This window comes from Dipodomys ordii, unplaced genomic scaffold, assembly GCF_000151885.1.
Source record: "Dipodomys ordii isolate 6190 unplaced genomic scaffold, Dord_2.0 Scaffold193, whole genome shotgun sequence".
NCBI classification, from domain to species: Eukaryota; Metazoa; Chordata; class Mammalia; order Rodentia; family Heteromyidae; genus Dipodomys; species Dipodomys ordii.
The window spans coordinates 1,423,167-1,437,872 of record NW_012267409.1 but is presented as its reverse complement, the minus strand read 5'-3'; the positions used below and the strand labels follow the sequence as shown (position 1 = coordinate 1,437,872).

General features: G+C 43.1%; 1 protein-coding gene across 1 annotated transcript in view; it reads left to right on the top strand.

Annotated features, from left to right (window-relative positions):
• The window catches only part of Cep70 (centrosomal protein 70kDa), a 33,266-nt gene that overhangs the window by 457 nt on the left and 18,103 nt on the right, over positions 1-14,706 (top strand). Inside the window, exons 2-8 of the mRNA XM_013034668.1 lie at positions 1,940-2,042; positions 3,432-3,560; positions 5,102-5,192; positions 5,302-5,425; positions 6,481-6,661; positions 10,304-10,473; positions 13,953-14,009. Coding sequence (XP_012890122.1) covers positions 2,034-2,042; positions 3,432-3,560; positions 5,102-5,192; positions 5,302-5,425; positions 6,481-6,661; positions 10,304-10,473; positions 13,953-14,009 — 761 coding nt within the window. The 5' untranslated portion in view covers positions 1,940-2,033. The remainder of the gene's footprint in view (positions 1-1,939; positions 2,043-3,431; positions 3,561-5,101; positions 5,193-5,301; positions 5,426-6,480; positions 6,662-10,303; positions 10,474-13,952; positions 14,010-14,706) is intronic.

The following is a 14,706-nucleotide window of genomic DNA, read 5'->3' as shown; positions in this document are numbered from 1 at the left end:
TCCCGCCACACACACACGCACCCGCACCCCGTGCCACGGGTTAGCTTGGGGGGACGGGGAGCCGGCTGTGGGTGCTGGGATTCCTCAGCCTCTGGTGTCCCGGGTGGCGGAGGGGTAGGTAAGCGAGACAACCCCCCCCCTGTTTTCCCTGTCTCAAGCTGTTTTCCAGGATTGGGGTGAGAGTGTGGGGGAGAAGGGGGGGGACGGGAGGGGGGGGTATTCAGGGCCTGCGGTCAGGGATGTGATTTATTTACTTATTTGTACGTATTTGTTTATTCTTTGCCAGTCCTGGGGCTTGAACTCAGGGCCTGGGCACACTGCCCCTGAGCTGTTCTTTGGCTCTACCACTTGAGCCACAGCACTACTTCCACCTTTTTTTTTTTTTTCTAAGTGGTACTGAGGAATGGAACCCAAGGGCTTCGTGCGTGCTAGGCGAGCACCTTCCCAGCTCTATTTTTTTAAATTTATTTATTATTATTATACTTGGGATATTGATTGTCAAGCAGCTCGGAACTTTCTTTGTCCACCTTTTGGGGACAAAGTTGGCTTGGAGTGGGACAGTGTTTGCTTTAAGGCAGGCTCTAGGGGCCTTGTTTTGGCCTCCGGTTGTAACCTCTCCCCAGGTGAGAATGGTTTCCTTAAGATGACATTCCTCCTTAATTTGTGGTGGGTTCCGTGATAAACACCAAACAGTAGGTTGTAATATTTGGATGAGATTTTTGTTTGTTGTTGTTTTGTTTGTTTGTTTTTCACTTGGGATAGTTTTTTTGTTTTGCATTTGGAATTGAATTTTTGTATAGAGGCTTTGAAAGAGTTATGTTCATTTATTATAGTAATTTGAAATATATACTTAATGAGAAAAAGTACGGATTTCAATGAGACTTGCTTGAGAAAGAATAGTTGCTAGTCATGTTTTACTATAGCTAGTTTATCTCCCCAAAGTGATGAAACAGCTTATTTACAATTTTAATGTATGGGACATGTTGCAGATCTTCAGACCTTTAAGGAGAAATTTAATGACTCTATACTTTTTTGTTTTATTTGGCTTTGTATGTCTTGAACCGAAGAATTTTAATACCCACTCCCTACTCCCATGCGTACTTTAGGTTTTTAGGACATGGATTAAAGTTATAGCATTTGAGCAAAGGGATGACATTGTCCAAAAAATATGCTCATTACCTGACTTATGAAACTAACCCCTGTGCACATCACCTTTATAATAATAATTTAGAGCCTTGGTCCTGGAAAGCATTTGGTCTCAGTGTTCCAAATCTGTGTTCTATACCAACCCAAAGTGGTGAGTGGGCTGCTTTTGCACATTAGCATTAATAGAGACATGGAAAGCATTATGTTAAATTATCGTAGTAACTGGAAATACATACTTTTGAGAAAGCTTACAGATTTGGGTATGAGTCACTTGAGAAAGAACTGTTTCAGAGACCACAGAATGCCCTGGCCTTTGTGTTCAGGGGATAGTTTGTGGATGAGAATGCTTCAATGTGGTGCTCTTGCAAGCCAGAATAACCTAAAGGAACAACAGAGGGCTGGGAATGTGGCTTAGTGGTAGAGTGCTTGCCTAGCATGCATGAAGCCCTGGGTTCAATTCTGCAGCACCACATAGATAGAAAAAGCTGGAAGTGGCTTGCCTTGAGCACAGAGAGGCTCGAGGACAGTGCCCAGGACCTGAGTTTAAGCCCCAGGACTGGCAAAAATAAAGGAACAACAAACAGAAATGATGGTTTGTACCCGGCCAAATGTTTCAGTGAAGCCGGGAGAGGGAGGATGAGGGAGGAGGCTGTGGGGACAGGCTGTGGGGGCGTTAGCCTCACTGAGGAGTGGTTATCAATGCCAGGCCTGTCTGCTCTGAGAATACCACAAGACCGTTCCCACTAACAGTTTGAACATTTAAGATTTTGCTTTGTATCTTTTTGAAACCTAGATGAAGATCCAGTTTCTGACATGAGATTCACTGAGTGATCATTTCATTGAGATCAACTTGAATAACCAGGTATTCAGTGCAAGAGGAATACACCATGGCTGAGGTATGTGTCATGTGACTCCTTTTAACTAATAATCCTGTCAGGCAAATGACCCTCAGAGAAGCTAAGGAACTATTTTAGGCCATTGGTTAGCAGCTCTGATCAAGACCTCTGCCCTGATATGTGCCAACCATTTGGTTCTGGGTGTGTTTTCTAATCTTCACAATAACCCTGTGAGCTCAGTACTTTTATGATCCTCATTTTTGATAAGGATACCAAGTGTCTAGCTTACTGTATAGTAGAATGTCCCACAACTATGCCCGAATGCCTGGACAGCTCTGTTCTGGTCTCAGCTCTACTCTTCTAGCTGCCATTCTCAATTCTCATGGGGTTAGGGCTTTTTTGTTTTTGTTTTTTGGAGGCTGTGTGTGGGTGTGCGTGTGCATGTGTATGTGTGTGTGCACGCATGCCAGTCCTGGGGCTTGAACTCAGAGCCTGACCCCTGTCCTTGAGCTTTTAAAACTAAAGGTTAATGCTCTAACACTTGAGCCATACCTCCAGATGTGCCTTATTTGGTAGTTAATTGGGCCTAAGAGTCTCACAGACTTTCCTAACCAGGCTGGCTTTGAATCTTGATCCTCAAATTTCAGCCTTCTGAGTAGCTAGGATTACAGTTGTAAGCCATTGTCTCCTGGCTCTTCTCATTCTTGTTTGTGTTGTTATTGGCCATAGGACTTGAACTCTGGGCCTGGTTGTTGTCCCTGAGCTCTTCAGCTCAAGGTGAGCACTATACCACTTGAGCCACAGCACCATTTCTGGTTTTCTGGTGGTTCATTGGGGATAAGTAGGAACTTTGCTGCCTGGGCTAGCTTTGTCATGATCCTTAGCTCTCAGCCTCCTGAGTAGCTAGGATGACAGGCCTGAGCCACTGGTGCCTGGCCCAAAGAAAAATTTTGATAACCAAAAAAAATTTTTCTCTAGAATTAGCAGAGTTAGATAATATAAGTAATGGATGGTAAAGTAGCCAAATTAGAAACAGTTGTATGTGCCAGTCAGAATCCTTGATTGCTAGTTCATGGTCTACTTAGCAGTAGCGACTGCCTAACCACTTGGCACTCCCTTATCGTTGGAGTCCACCGAGTTGGAAGATGACCTGTAACTGTGGGTTAGACGCGGTACTCAGAATTTTCAGTAGCATCTTCCGAAAGAGAATAATAATTTTAGGGTCACATACTTTTCACATGTTCTAGATGAAATAGTCTCTCATTCTGTGTACGTGTAAAACCCCAGGCTGTTTTCTCGTGGAACAGAAAACATAAGAGTGTTAGTACTAGCCATCTTGGTAGTCCTATACCTTTGGCACAGGCATGGAATAATCTACACTGCAGAGCAGTGGACTCCTTGAACTATAACTCCCTATAACTTCAGTGATAGATTTCTCTTTTTCTTTAGGGCACTCAAATTTATTTATTACCAGTCTCTACTTCTGATTCTTCAAAAGAAGTAAAAAGCACATCGTCAGCATCTCCTAATACCCAGGATTCCAGTCAGCTGTCACAGAGACTCCTGATAGAAAAACAGGTAAACTTGCCGGGCGCTGGTAGCTCATGCCTGTAATCCTAGCTACTCAGGAGGCTGAGATCTGAGGATCGCGGTTCAAAGCCAGCCCGGGCAGGAGAGACCGTGAGACTCCTATCTCCAATAAACCACTGCCGCGGACCGGGTTCTGTCGGGACGACGGAGGATACCTAGGGGAGGAACCTGGAATAGGATGGGGAGATGGCAAACAGACAACTCACACACAAGAGGAGTGGATGCTGAGTGCTGAGTGCGATTTAATGCAGAGAATAGTAAACTTTTATAACAAAAGTCTTCATGAGAAAGGGCAAAAGGTTACACAATCTTGCTGCATGGCTTCATTTTTAGGTGGTCACCAGCTGATCGCCTGACAGGCACTTGTTTCCGGCTTATCTCTAAGGAATACAATGATTACGACGTTTTGTCACCAATTAACCATTATCTGTCTTTACAGAGGTCTTAACTTTCCCAAATAGATCTTTCCTGTTTCTTCTTTAATAGTAAACCTCAAAGAGACCTGTATCTAGCAATTCTTTAGGTCTAACAATTCTCTTAGTAAATAGCAGGAAATAATTATCTCAGCAATTGCCATACATTCTTTCTGTTCTAGCCGCGCCTACAGCTTCTTGTACATCCCTTACAAACAATTCCTTCTGCTGAAGTGACTTTGTGAAACCCCCAATACTTTTATATTTACTTATAACTTGTCTACTAAACTCCATAAGAGGGGTCTCAGGGTAGCACTTAACTCTGGTGAGTTAGTCATATTTTTTAGGACACTCATCAGATATTGGAGTCGTCAACACTCTTCAGAAAGAGCTTTGTATAAGGGAAACGTTGACAATGAGAAAGTACAAAGAGCAGTAGAAGCAGTAAAAGATTAATAGGCACTCTTATGAGAAAGAAAGGCAGAAGCACATTTTTTCCAGGGGTTTTGCCAGCCTTTTCCCAGGAGTAGGCCTCTTAGAATCCCTATTCTCCGAGGTAGACTTCGGTGAAGTCCCAAAACTTGGAGATAGGTTTCTGTAAAGCCCCATTCTCTGAGGTAGACTTCGGTGAAGTCCCAAAACTCAGAGATAGGTCTCGAGGCCCCTATCATGGTCTGATAGATGGTTTCCCATGCTAAGCAGACTCTACTGGGGTCGGCGTGGCAAACCACCAGAAAAACCGGAAGTGGCGCTGTAGCTCAAGTGGTAGAGCGCTCGCCTTGAGCTGAAGAGCTGAGGGACAGCGCCCAGGCCCAGAGTTCAAGCCCCACGGCCAACAAAAAAAAAAAAAAAAAGAAAAACAGGTAAACTTGAAATATTGCAAGTGGGAAATTCCAAACCCCAGTACTGCAAAAAAAAAAAAATTACTTTTGACAGTTTTAGCCATCTTGTAAGGGAAGAAGAGCCTTTTCTTTAGTTAAACAGTGCATCTGTTCTCATTTTTATAAGATATCCATAAAAACCTATATTTGGAGGAAATGGTTCTGTTATTGAGAACATAGGAGATGTTATGTGAAGGTTTCTCTTCATGTCCTTTTACTCTCCATGTACTTGTAGCAGGAAGAAGCAGAATGGGAAAACATAAACACGCTGTTGATGACATATGGCCTAAAACCTTTGTGTCTTGTCAAGAGGATGGACCTTAAAGGTAAGGAATCCTCTGCTTGCCCCATAAGTTCGACAGCTACTTTTCCTTTCAGACAATAGTCCGTCCTTACAGTATTTTGCACCATGTGCATCGTGTGTTTAAAATGCAGATCTCATTGTTTTTGATAAGCAGTCCTCACAGAGGATGAGGCAAAATTTGAAGGTGCTGATGGAGGAGACATCACGGCAGCAGAAGATGATCCAAGAGCTCATAGACTGCAACCAGCAGCTGAAGTGAGAACGGGACAGGCTCCTTCCATTGTTCATAACCTAGGAATGCTGGCCTGGGGTGTAGCTCACATGTAGTGTGGGTCTCTCTCTCTGTCTCTCTTTTTTTTTTTTGGTGCCAGTCCTGGACTTGAACTCAGGGCCTGGATATTGTCGATTTGAACTAGTTTTTGATCAAGGCTGATGCTCTACCACTTGAGCCACAGCGCCACTACTGGCTTTTTCTGCTTATGTGGTGCTGAGGAATTGAACCCAAGGCCTCCTCATGCAAGGCAAGCACTCTACCACTGAGCCACCTTCCCAGCCCCATGCAGCATTTTTTTTTTGTAATTGGAGATAAGAGTAACAGACTTTCCTACCTAGGCTAACTTTGAACCACAGTCCTCAGATTTGAGCCTCCTGAGTAGCTATGATTACGGGCATGAGGTACCAGTGCCCAGCTTAGAGTGTTTCTTTTTATCTCAAGACTCTGGGTTTTATCCTCAGTACTAAAACAGAAGAAGTAAGGCTAGCATGGTGATACATATCACAGCTACCAGGGGAGATGGAGGCAGGAGGATTGGGAGTTTGAGGCTAGATTGGCAGTTAGTAAAACTCTGGGTCAAAAACAAAACAGCCAGGCACCGGTGGCTCATGCTTATAATCCTAGCTACTCAGGAGGCTGAGATCTGAGGATCATGGTTTAAAGCCAGCCCAGGTAGGAAAGTCCAAGAGACTGATCTCCAATTAACCACCAGAAAACCATAAGTGGCACTGTGGCTCAAGTGGTATAATGCTTATTTTGAGCTGAATAATTCAGGGACAGCACCCAGGCCCAGAGTTCAAGCCCCACAACTGACCAAAAAAAAAAACCAAAAGGGCTGGGGGTGTGGTTCAAGAGATGGAGCACTTGCTGAACAATCCAAGGCCCTGTTTCAGTCCTCAGGTCGGGGAGGCGGAAGATGGGGGAGGGAGAGAAGACATAAAAGTAGAAATACTAAAACTGCAAAAGACTGTCTAGAACATCAGTAAGTTGTTCAGTGGGTATGGGTACTAAGAGATGGATTTGTGTCTTGAATTAGAAATGACCTTCAGCTAGAACAAAACCGAGCAGACCATCAGGAGCAACGGGCTAATGACTTAGAAGAAGTGATGGAGGGTGTGAAATCCAAAATTGGTGAATTGGAAGATGAATCGCTTAATAGGGTTTGCCAGCAACAGAGTAAAATCAAAGAGCTTCAGAAGGAACAGAGAGCTTTACAGGTACTGGCTTACACATGTCCTTCGTTTACTGCTCCTATCTGATGTTACTAAAGTGCCGCTTGTGGTCTGGGTGATTCAGGATGCTTTCACGTGTGTGTCTGTGGCAAAGAACTGCAGCCAAGGGAACTCCACAGATGTCTGAGGTTCGTTGAAGATGCCCGGGGAGAGGCGATTCGCATTGGCATAGGTTTTTAATGCCATCACTGCCCAGTCTTCGTTCACTTGGTGTGGGTTTCTCCTTGGTTGACCTGTGCCACTGCTACCTTTCTGAGGCTCTTTGTTTGGCTCCCAGAACCTTTGTTTCTCTCTCACCTCACTGGTCCTTCTTGATGTCTGGTTCTGGTTCTTCTCTTCCCCCTCACCTCTTAGTGTTGGGATGCCCCAGCGCTTTAGTCCGTGGAGCTTTGGTGTGTACTCCAGTCTAATTCATGGTTCTAGATTTACATCTGTAGCTCAAGCCTCCCTTCCCACTAATAACAGACTCAGCCAGCTGCCTGCTTGTATTTCACTTGGAAGTCTAAAAGGCAGCCATAACTATTATGCACAAAAACTGAGTTCTCTGGTACTATCTCAACATTAAATACTTCCCAGTGTCACAATCCCTTCATTAAACTTTGGGTGTTCATGATGGAGCCTCTTGGCACAGTCTATCCACATTAAAAGAAATAGAAAAATGAAGGACAGGAGAATGAGGGCTCTATGAGGGACACTAGATTTGGAGTGGACTGAAGCACACTTTGGGTGTTTACTATGATGAAAGGAAATGAGTATTTTGTGGCGATAACCAATTAGGGAAGGTGAAAGTGTCTGTCACATTATAGTTCACTATTTAGGCACATTCTTTGATTTTTTTAGTATACGATCATTTGCACTTTTTAGATGGGTTAGTGATGCATGTTTTGCAAGTTGGACCAAGGAAACATTGGTTTTCTGTGTCGGAGAGGTCAAGGAACCGAAGTGTTAGAGTTATGCAGAAAGACTGTGGGAGAAAGATTTTATGTGGAGATAAGTAATTATTCAATTAATACCCAACCTTTTTCCATTTAGCCTGTCAGGTGAGAGCCATCTATGTGGTTTGCCTGGCCTCTATACAAGGAAAGGATTGGTCCTGGCTAGGCACTGCTGGAAGGTGGTAGAGTCTTTAGGAGGTGAGGCTTAGTGGTGGGAGGTCCTTAAACCATTTAGGGTCATAGTCTTGTAGAAGGTTATAGGACCCCAATTGTTGCTCATGATGTAAAGAAGTTTGCTCTGCCATGTGCTCTTGCCATGATGTGTGGGCCTTGCTAAAGGCCCAAGAAATGGGGCCACTCGTTCTTCCTCTGGAGCACCCAAAACTCTTAAGGCATATGTATACATATATATATAATATATTATGTACATATTATATATATATTTTTTTTTATTTTTGGCCAGACTTGGGGCTTGAACTCAAAGCCTGGCCTCTGTCCCTGAGCTGCTTTTGCTCAAGATGAGCATTCTACCACTTGAGCCACTGAGCCACATCAGGCTTTTTTTTTTTTGGTCGGTCGTGGGGCTTGAACTCTGGACCTGGGCGCTGTCCCTCAGCTCTTCAGCTCAAGGCGAGCGCTCTACCACTTGAGCTACAGCGCCACTTCTGGTTTTCTGGTGGTTTATTGGAGATAGGAGTCTCACGGTCTCTCCTGCATGGGCTGGCTTTGAACCGTGATCCTCAGATCTCAGCCTCCTGAGTAGCTAGGAGTACAGGCGTGAGCCACCAGCACCCGGCATAATATGTCACTATTTTTTTTTTTTTTTGTAAGTCATGTTCCCTGACCTCTGGGCCTGGATGCTGTCCCTCAGCTCTTCAGTTCAAGGATAGCACTCTACCACTTGAACCACAACACCACTTCCGTCTTTTTCTGCTTATGTGGTGCTGAGGAATCGAACCCAGGACCTCAAGCACTCTGCCACTGAGCCACCTTCCCAGCCCCCACATCAGGCTTTTTATGTTGATGTGGTGCTGAGGAATCAAACCTAGGGTTTCATATGTGCTAGGCAAGCACTCTACCACTAAGCCACATTCCCAGCCCCTAAACTTTTTTTTGTGCCAGTCCTAGAGCTTAAAGTTAGGACCTAGACTTTGTCCCTGAGCTTCTGCCCAAGGCTATCACTCTACCACTTGAGCCACAGCACTGCTTCCAGCATTTTCTGAGTATTGATAAGAGTCTCATAGACTTTCTTGTCCCGGCTGGCTTCAAACCGCAATCCTTAGATCTCAGCCTCCTGAGTAGCTACAAGTACAAGTGTGAACCACCAGCATTGGCAATAAGATTAATTTTTAAAGAAGTCCTACTTTTCAAAAGTGGCTGTATCAATCAATTTACATTCCCACTAAGGTATAGATGAAAATTTCTTTATGCTGGTAGTGGGCTTGAGCCGAGGATCTGTATTTTTTGTAAGTAAAGGTAATTTGACTTCTTTTCCTATTTGTATCTCACTTATTTCTCTTGCCTTATTATTCTAGCTAAGAACTCAGTCACTATATTTTCAGTTTTTCCTCATTCAGTATAATATTAGTAGTAGGTTTGTTGTAGCTTTTATTATGTTGAAATAAGATCCTTTTATCCCTAACTTCTTCAGGGTTTTTTGTTTTTTGTTCTTTGTTTTTTTTTTTGGTCTGGTCGTGGGGCCTGAACTCTGGGCCTGGGCACTGTCCCTCAGTTCTTCAGCTCAAGGCTAGGGCTCTACCACTTGAGCCACAGCACCACTTCCGGCTTTTTTTTTTTTTTCTGCTATGTGGTGCTGAGGAATGGAACCCAGGGCCTCATGCATGCAAGGCAAGTGCTCTACCATTGAGCCACTTTCCCAGCCCCTTCTTCAGGGTTTTTTATGGAAGGATGCTGAATTTTGTCAAATGCTTTTTCTGTATCTACTGAGATGATCATGCAGTTTTTGTCCTTCTCATACATTCTGTGTTACTCATGTGTATATTTTATGAACCATCCTTGCATCCATCCATAGAATGAAACAACTTAATCATATGTTTGACTTTTGCATGTGTGTATACTAAGGCTTGAACTCAGGGCCTCTCATTTGTCTTTTTTATTATGGCTGGTGCTCTGCCAGTTGAGCCATACTTCCAGTCCCAACATTTTGCTGGCTAATTAGAGATAAGGGTCTTTGGGGGTTCTGAACCATAATCTCAGATCTCAGCCAGGCATGTGCTACTGGTGTCCTGTGTATGTGAGCTTTTTCTTTTTTTTGATTGGTTGTAGGCCTTGAACTCAAGGCCTGGCTCTGTCCCTGAGCTCTTTGTGCTCAAAGCTAGTGCTCTACCACTTTGAGTCACAGCGCCGCTTCTGGTTTTTGAATAGTTAATTGGAGATGAGAGTCTCATGGATTTTTTTTCCCCTGGGCTGGCTTCAAACTACGATCCTCATTATGAAATCTTGAATATGTGCAAGTATACATTATGATTTCCTTTTGAAGTTTTCATATTGACATAGTACTATTCTTGCGCCCATTTAAAAGCGCATCAGGCCAGGCCTGATTTATTTATAAATAAAAGAGCATGAGTGCTGACATTCCTGAGTGGCCTGTGAAGAAGCCTCTGTGTGGAGCTGTTGGAAAAGCACACCCTGGGTGTGCGTTTCATAACCATCTTCACAAAATCTCTTGCAGATGAAATGCCAACATTACAAGAAGAAACGAGTGGAACAGCAAGAGATTATTACTTCTTTGCAAAAGGAGATGTGCAGACTAAGGAAAGAGGAGGAGGAGCGTGTTATCACTCAGAACAGAGTGTTTTCCTACCTCTGCCGCAGAGTTCCCCACAGCATCCTGGACAGACAGTAATGCTCACTACCCACCCCCCTGACCCTGCTAGGCCCCGTTCTTACTGTGACTCCATGTTGGAAGTGGTCTTGCCCATAATAACTGGAGGAATCCTCCTGCTCCTTGTGATTTTCTTCCGTAAAGCCTGTATTTTTTTTTCCTTTTGACATATCACTCTGGAGGAATGGAGTTAGACATTTGTTCAGAATAACAATAACTATTGAAAATTAACAAAATTGAACTCCCGATTAATTTTAAAACTTTAATTTTTTTTTTATTTTAACTGGTCTGCACATATTAATGGGATACTGTTTCAGTACATGCATAGGTTAACGCTCTACCACTTGAGCCACAGCTCCACTTCTGGCTTTTTAATTGGTGTTTAATTGGAGACAGAGTCTAATGGACTTTCCTTTCCGAGCTGGCTTTGAATCACAGTCCTCAGATCGCAGCCTCCTGAATAGCTAGATTTATAGGTATGAGCCATGGGTGCCTGAATTGCATTTCTTTATGTTGAAACTTTCAAAGTCTTTTTACCTTTTGAAATGTGTAGTAATTTATTACTGATAATCTCCCTGGGCAACAGCATGGCATAGCTTCTTATTCCTATATAATTGTCCCTTAGAAGCCACTGGTCAACTTTCCCCGCTTCTCTTCCCCTGGCATTCTGTCTTCCACTTCTGTGAGATCAACTCCTTAGGTGCCACCTTTGTGATCATAAACTTGTCTTTCTGGGATTGGCTTATTGGACTTAACATCACCTTTAGTTCCATTCTGACAGGGTTTTATCCTTTAGGGATGAATAATATTTCAATGAGTGTGTGTACCACTTCTGTTTTATCTGTTCATCAAATACAAGGAGGAGTTAGCTCTGCCAGGCCCTCCTTCAATTTTCTCTTAAAACAATGTTATGACCACTAACATGCTTTGTTCTATAATATGTAAAAAGACTTGAGAATCAACAGCAGTGTTGCTTGCCCTGAGCCTCCTGGATAAAATCTATTTCTTTGTTCCTCTGTTTAATGTTAGTGATGCATTCTTTTATGGAATCAGGTAAAACCTGGTATTCTAAACATATTCAAGTACTACTTTCCTCTCTGTTCATATCACCAATTTAATAGACTTAGGTTTATGTGTTTCAGTTTATTTTCAATTTTCAAAAATTGCTTTCTAGTAGAGCACTAGCCTTAAAGAGCTGAGGGACAGCGCCCAGGCCCAGAATTCAGGCTGCACAACCGGCAAAAAAAAAAAAAAAAAAATTGCTTGGTTTTTTGTTTGTTTTTTTTGTCGGTCCTGGGGCTTGAACTCTGGGCCTGGGCGTTGTCCCTGCGCTCTTCAGCTCAAGGCTAGCGCTCTACCTCTTTCTACCTCTTGAGCCACAGCGCCACTTCCTATTTTTTATTTACTTTGAAGTACATAAAGCAGTTACATAATTCTAGAGTCAAAACCACAATGAATTTTTTTCCAAGAAGTTGTATATTTATTCTTCCCCTCTAAGCTTACTCTTCTTTCACCTTATAGGTACTTGATTTTAAAGGTTTATTGTGAATTTTAGTAGTGTAAACAATACAGATACTATATTCACATCCTCTTTCTTGTCTAAAAGCCCTCACTCAGTGCTACCAGCTTCATTTAAACCAGTCTCACTTTTTCATAGTAGGATTGAGAATCTACTGACTAGGTGACAATAAGTGAGTCAGATATATAAGAAGCTAAAAGTATAGATTGTTTGGATGACTGTTAATATATGTATGTACAATCTTACCCTTTTGAAGGAAAAAACAATTTCATGATAAATGTAGTATAATGGGAAGTAGGTAGGTGTGAGAGATTAGAACGATAAATGTATAATGGGCAGTAGGTGTGAGAGATTGAAGAGGGAGCACGGGAAGGGGAGGGTGAGAGAGGAAGAATTGTGATTTAACATTATTAGAAATGCAAGTGTTGTCAGAACAGAGCACACACCAATGAGAAAAGCCTTGAGGTATGCGGAGGTGGGAGGAGTGTGCCCCATGGTGAAACTGGAGGCGGAGGGATGGGTCCTGGGATGGTTTGCGGGGGAACTCGGGAATAGTGAAGCCGGAGGGGGACCAGTGGGTGGCTTTGTAACTAGACTCTCAGTAACTGTCCAATTTAAATGCAGAGAAAAGGCTTTCCAATTAGAGGAATACCCAAGCGGGGAAGGGTTAATGTGTTTGGGAATGGTAGGTAATCCAAGAGGGCTGAAGTACTGGGTGTGAGAGGTATGCCCCCCCCATTGTGTATTGTCTCCCCACACCCTTCCCCCAATTGGGTGGTGCTGTCAGGTCCCTGATGCCTTCACAGCCACCACTACCCCCCATGTGCTCCCTCGGCCGCAGTATTGTCTCCCCAGTTCAGAACCCTTAGGGATCAGGTTGCCTGTGGCTCACGCCTATCATCCTAGCTACTCAGGAGCCTGAGATCTGAGGATTGTAGTTCAAATCCAGCGCTGGCAGAAAAGTCTATGAGACTTATCTCCAATTAACCACCAAAATCTGGAAGTGGAGCTGTGGCTCAGGTGGTAGAGTGCTGGCCTTGAGCAAAAAAGCTAAGAGACAGCACCTGGGCCTAGAGTTCAAGTCCAGGACTGAAAAAAAAAAACCCAAAACACAAACAAAAAATAAATTTCTTAAAGAGGCCAAGTGCCAGTTGGGTCTCATTTGTACTCCTAGCTACTCAGGAGTCAGAGACCTGGAGGATCACAGTGTAAGGCCAGCCTCTGTTGAAAACTGAAAGACTGGAATTAACCAGCAAAAAACCAGACTAGAGGTGTGGCTCAAGTGATAGAGCATAGTAATGCCAAAAAAAAAAAGAGTCCCTAGAATTCTTTCCCAATACAAACGTTTGAATTCATACAGATTTTCTTTTTAGATAAATGTTAAAGCATACCAGATAATCTATCTTTAATTTTATCGCTATAATTAGGTGATAATATTCTGCTTAAGAAAAAATACATTTGAGCTGGGTGTGGTGGTTCAAGCCTATATTTCTAGCTACTCAGGAGGCTGAGGTCTAAGGATTGTGGTTCAAAGCCAGCCTGGGCAGGAAAGGCCGTGAGACTCTTACCTCTAATAAACCACTCAGAAAACTGGAAGTGGCTATGGCTCAAGTGGTAGAGCTCTTGCCTTGAGCTGAAGAGCTTAGGGACAGTGCCCAGACCCAGAGTTCAAGCCCCATGACTGACCAAAACAAAAACAAAAAACATTTGAGCCGGGCATCACTGGCTCACGCCTGTAATCTTAGCTACTCAGGAGGCTGAGATCTGAGGATTTCAGTTCAAAGCCAGCCTAGGCAGGAAGCTCCAGGAGACTCTTATCTCCAATAAACCTCCAGAAAACCAGAAGTGGCACTGTGGCTTAAGTGGTAGAGCACTCGCCTTGAGCTGAAGAGCTGAGGGACAGTGCCTAGGCGCCCAGAGCTCAAGCCCCATGATCAACAAAAAGGAAAATAATTCAATATGTCTTCTGTTTTCTAGGTTGCTTTGTCTAATTGATTACTATGAATCTAAACTTAGAAAAATCAATTCACAAAGGTATGAATAATCCTGGATTAGAATTTGTAATGAAAATGAAAATTTTAGTTTCTGAAACTTGAAGTACATTATCAAAATCTTTCTACTATTATCACTATTAAAGTTCTTTTATAAAAATCTAGAAGATTATTTTACTAAGGTTAAAATGTATATATATATATTAAAAATATGTATATTTCATAAGCACACAAGTATTGGTGAGAACAGAAATATTTTGTTTTATTGACAAGCTGTTCCTCAAGTTACTAGCACTACCCAATCACTAAAATGCTGGCAAACAGGGCACCAGTGGCTCACACCTGTAATTTTAGCTACTCAAGAGACAGATCTGAGGAGAGCATTTCAAAGCCAGCCAGGGCAGAAAAGTCCAAAAGACTTATCTCCAATTAGCTAGCAAAAAGAAACTGGCCTAAAGGCATGGTTCAAGTGGTAGAGTGCCAGCTGTGAGAGAAAAAGCCAAACAAGAGCATGAGCCCCAATGCACACACACTGGGCACAGTGGCACATGAGTATAAGCTGGGGCAGCCCCACTATCAAAAAAAAAAAATTTTTTTTAATAATATAAATGCTCGGGGCTGGTAAGTTGGCTCAGTGGTAGAGCGCTTGCCTTGCAAGACTGAGGCCCTGGGTTCGATTCCTCAGCACCACATAAGCAAAAAGAAAAAAGCCGGAAGTGGCGCTGTGGCTCAAGTGGTAG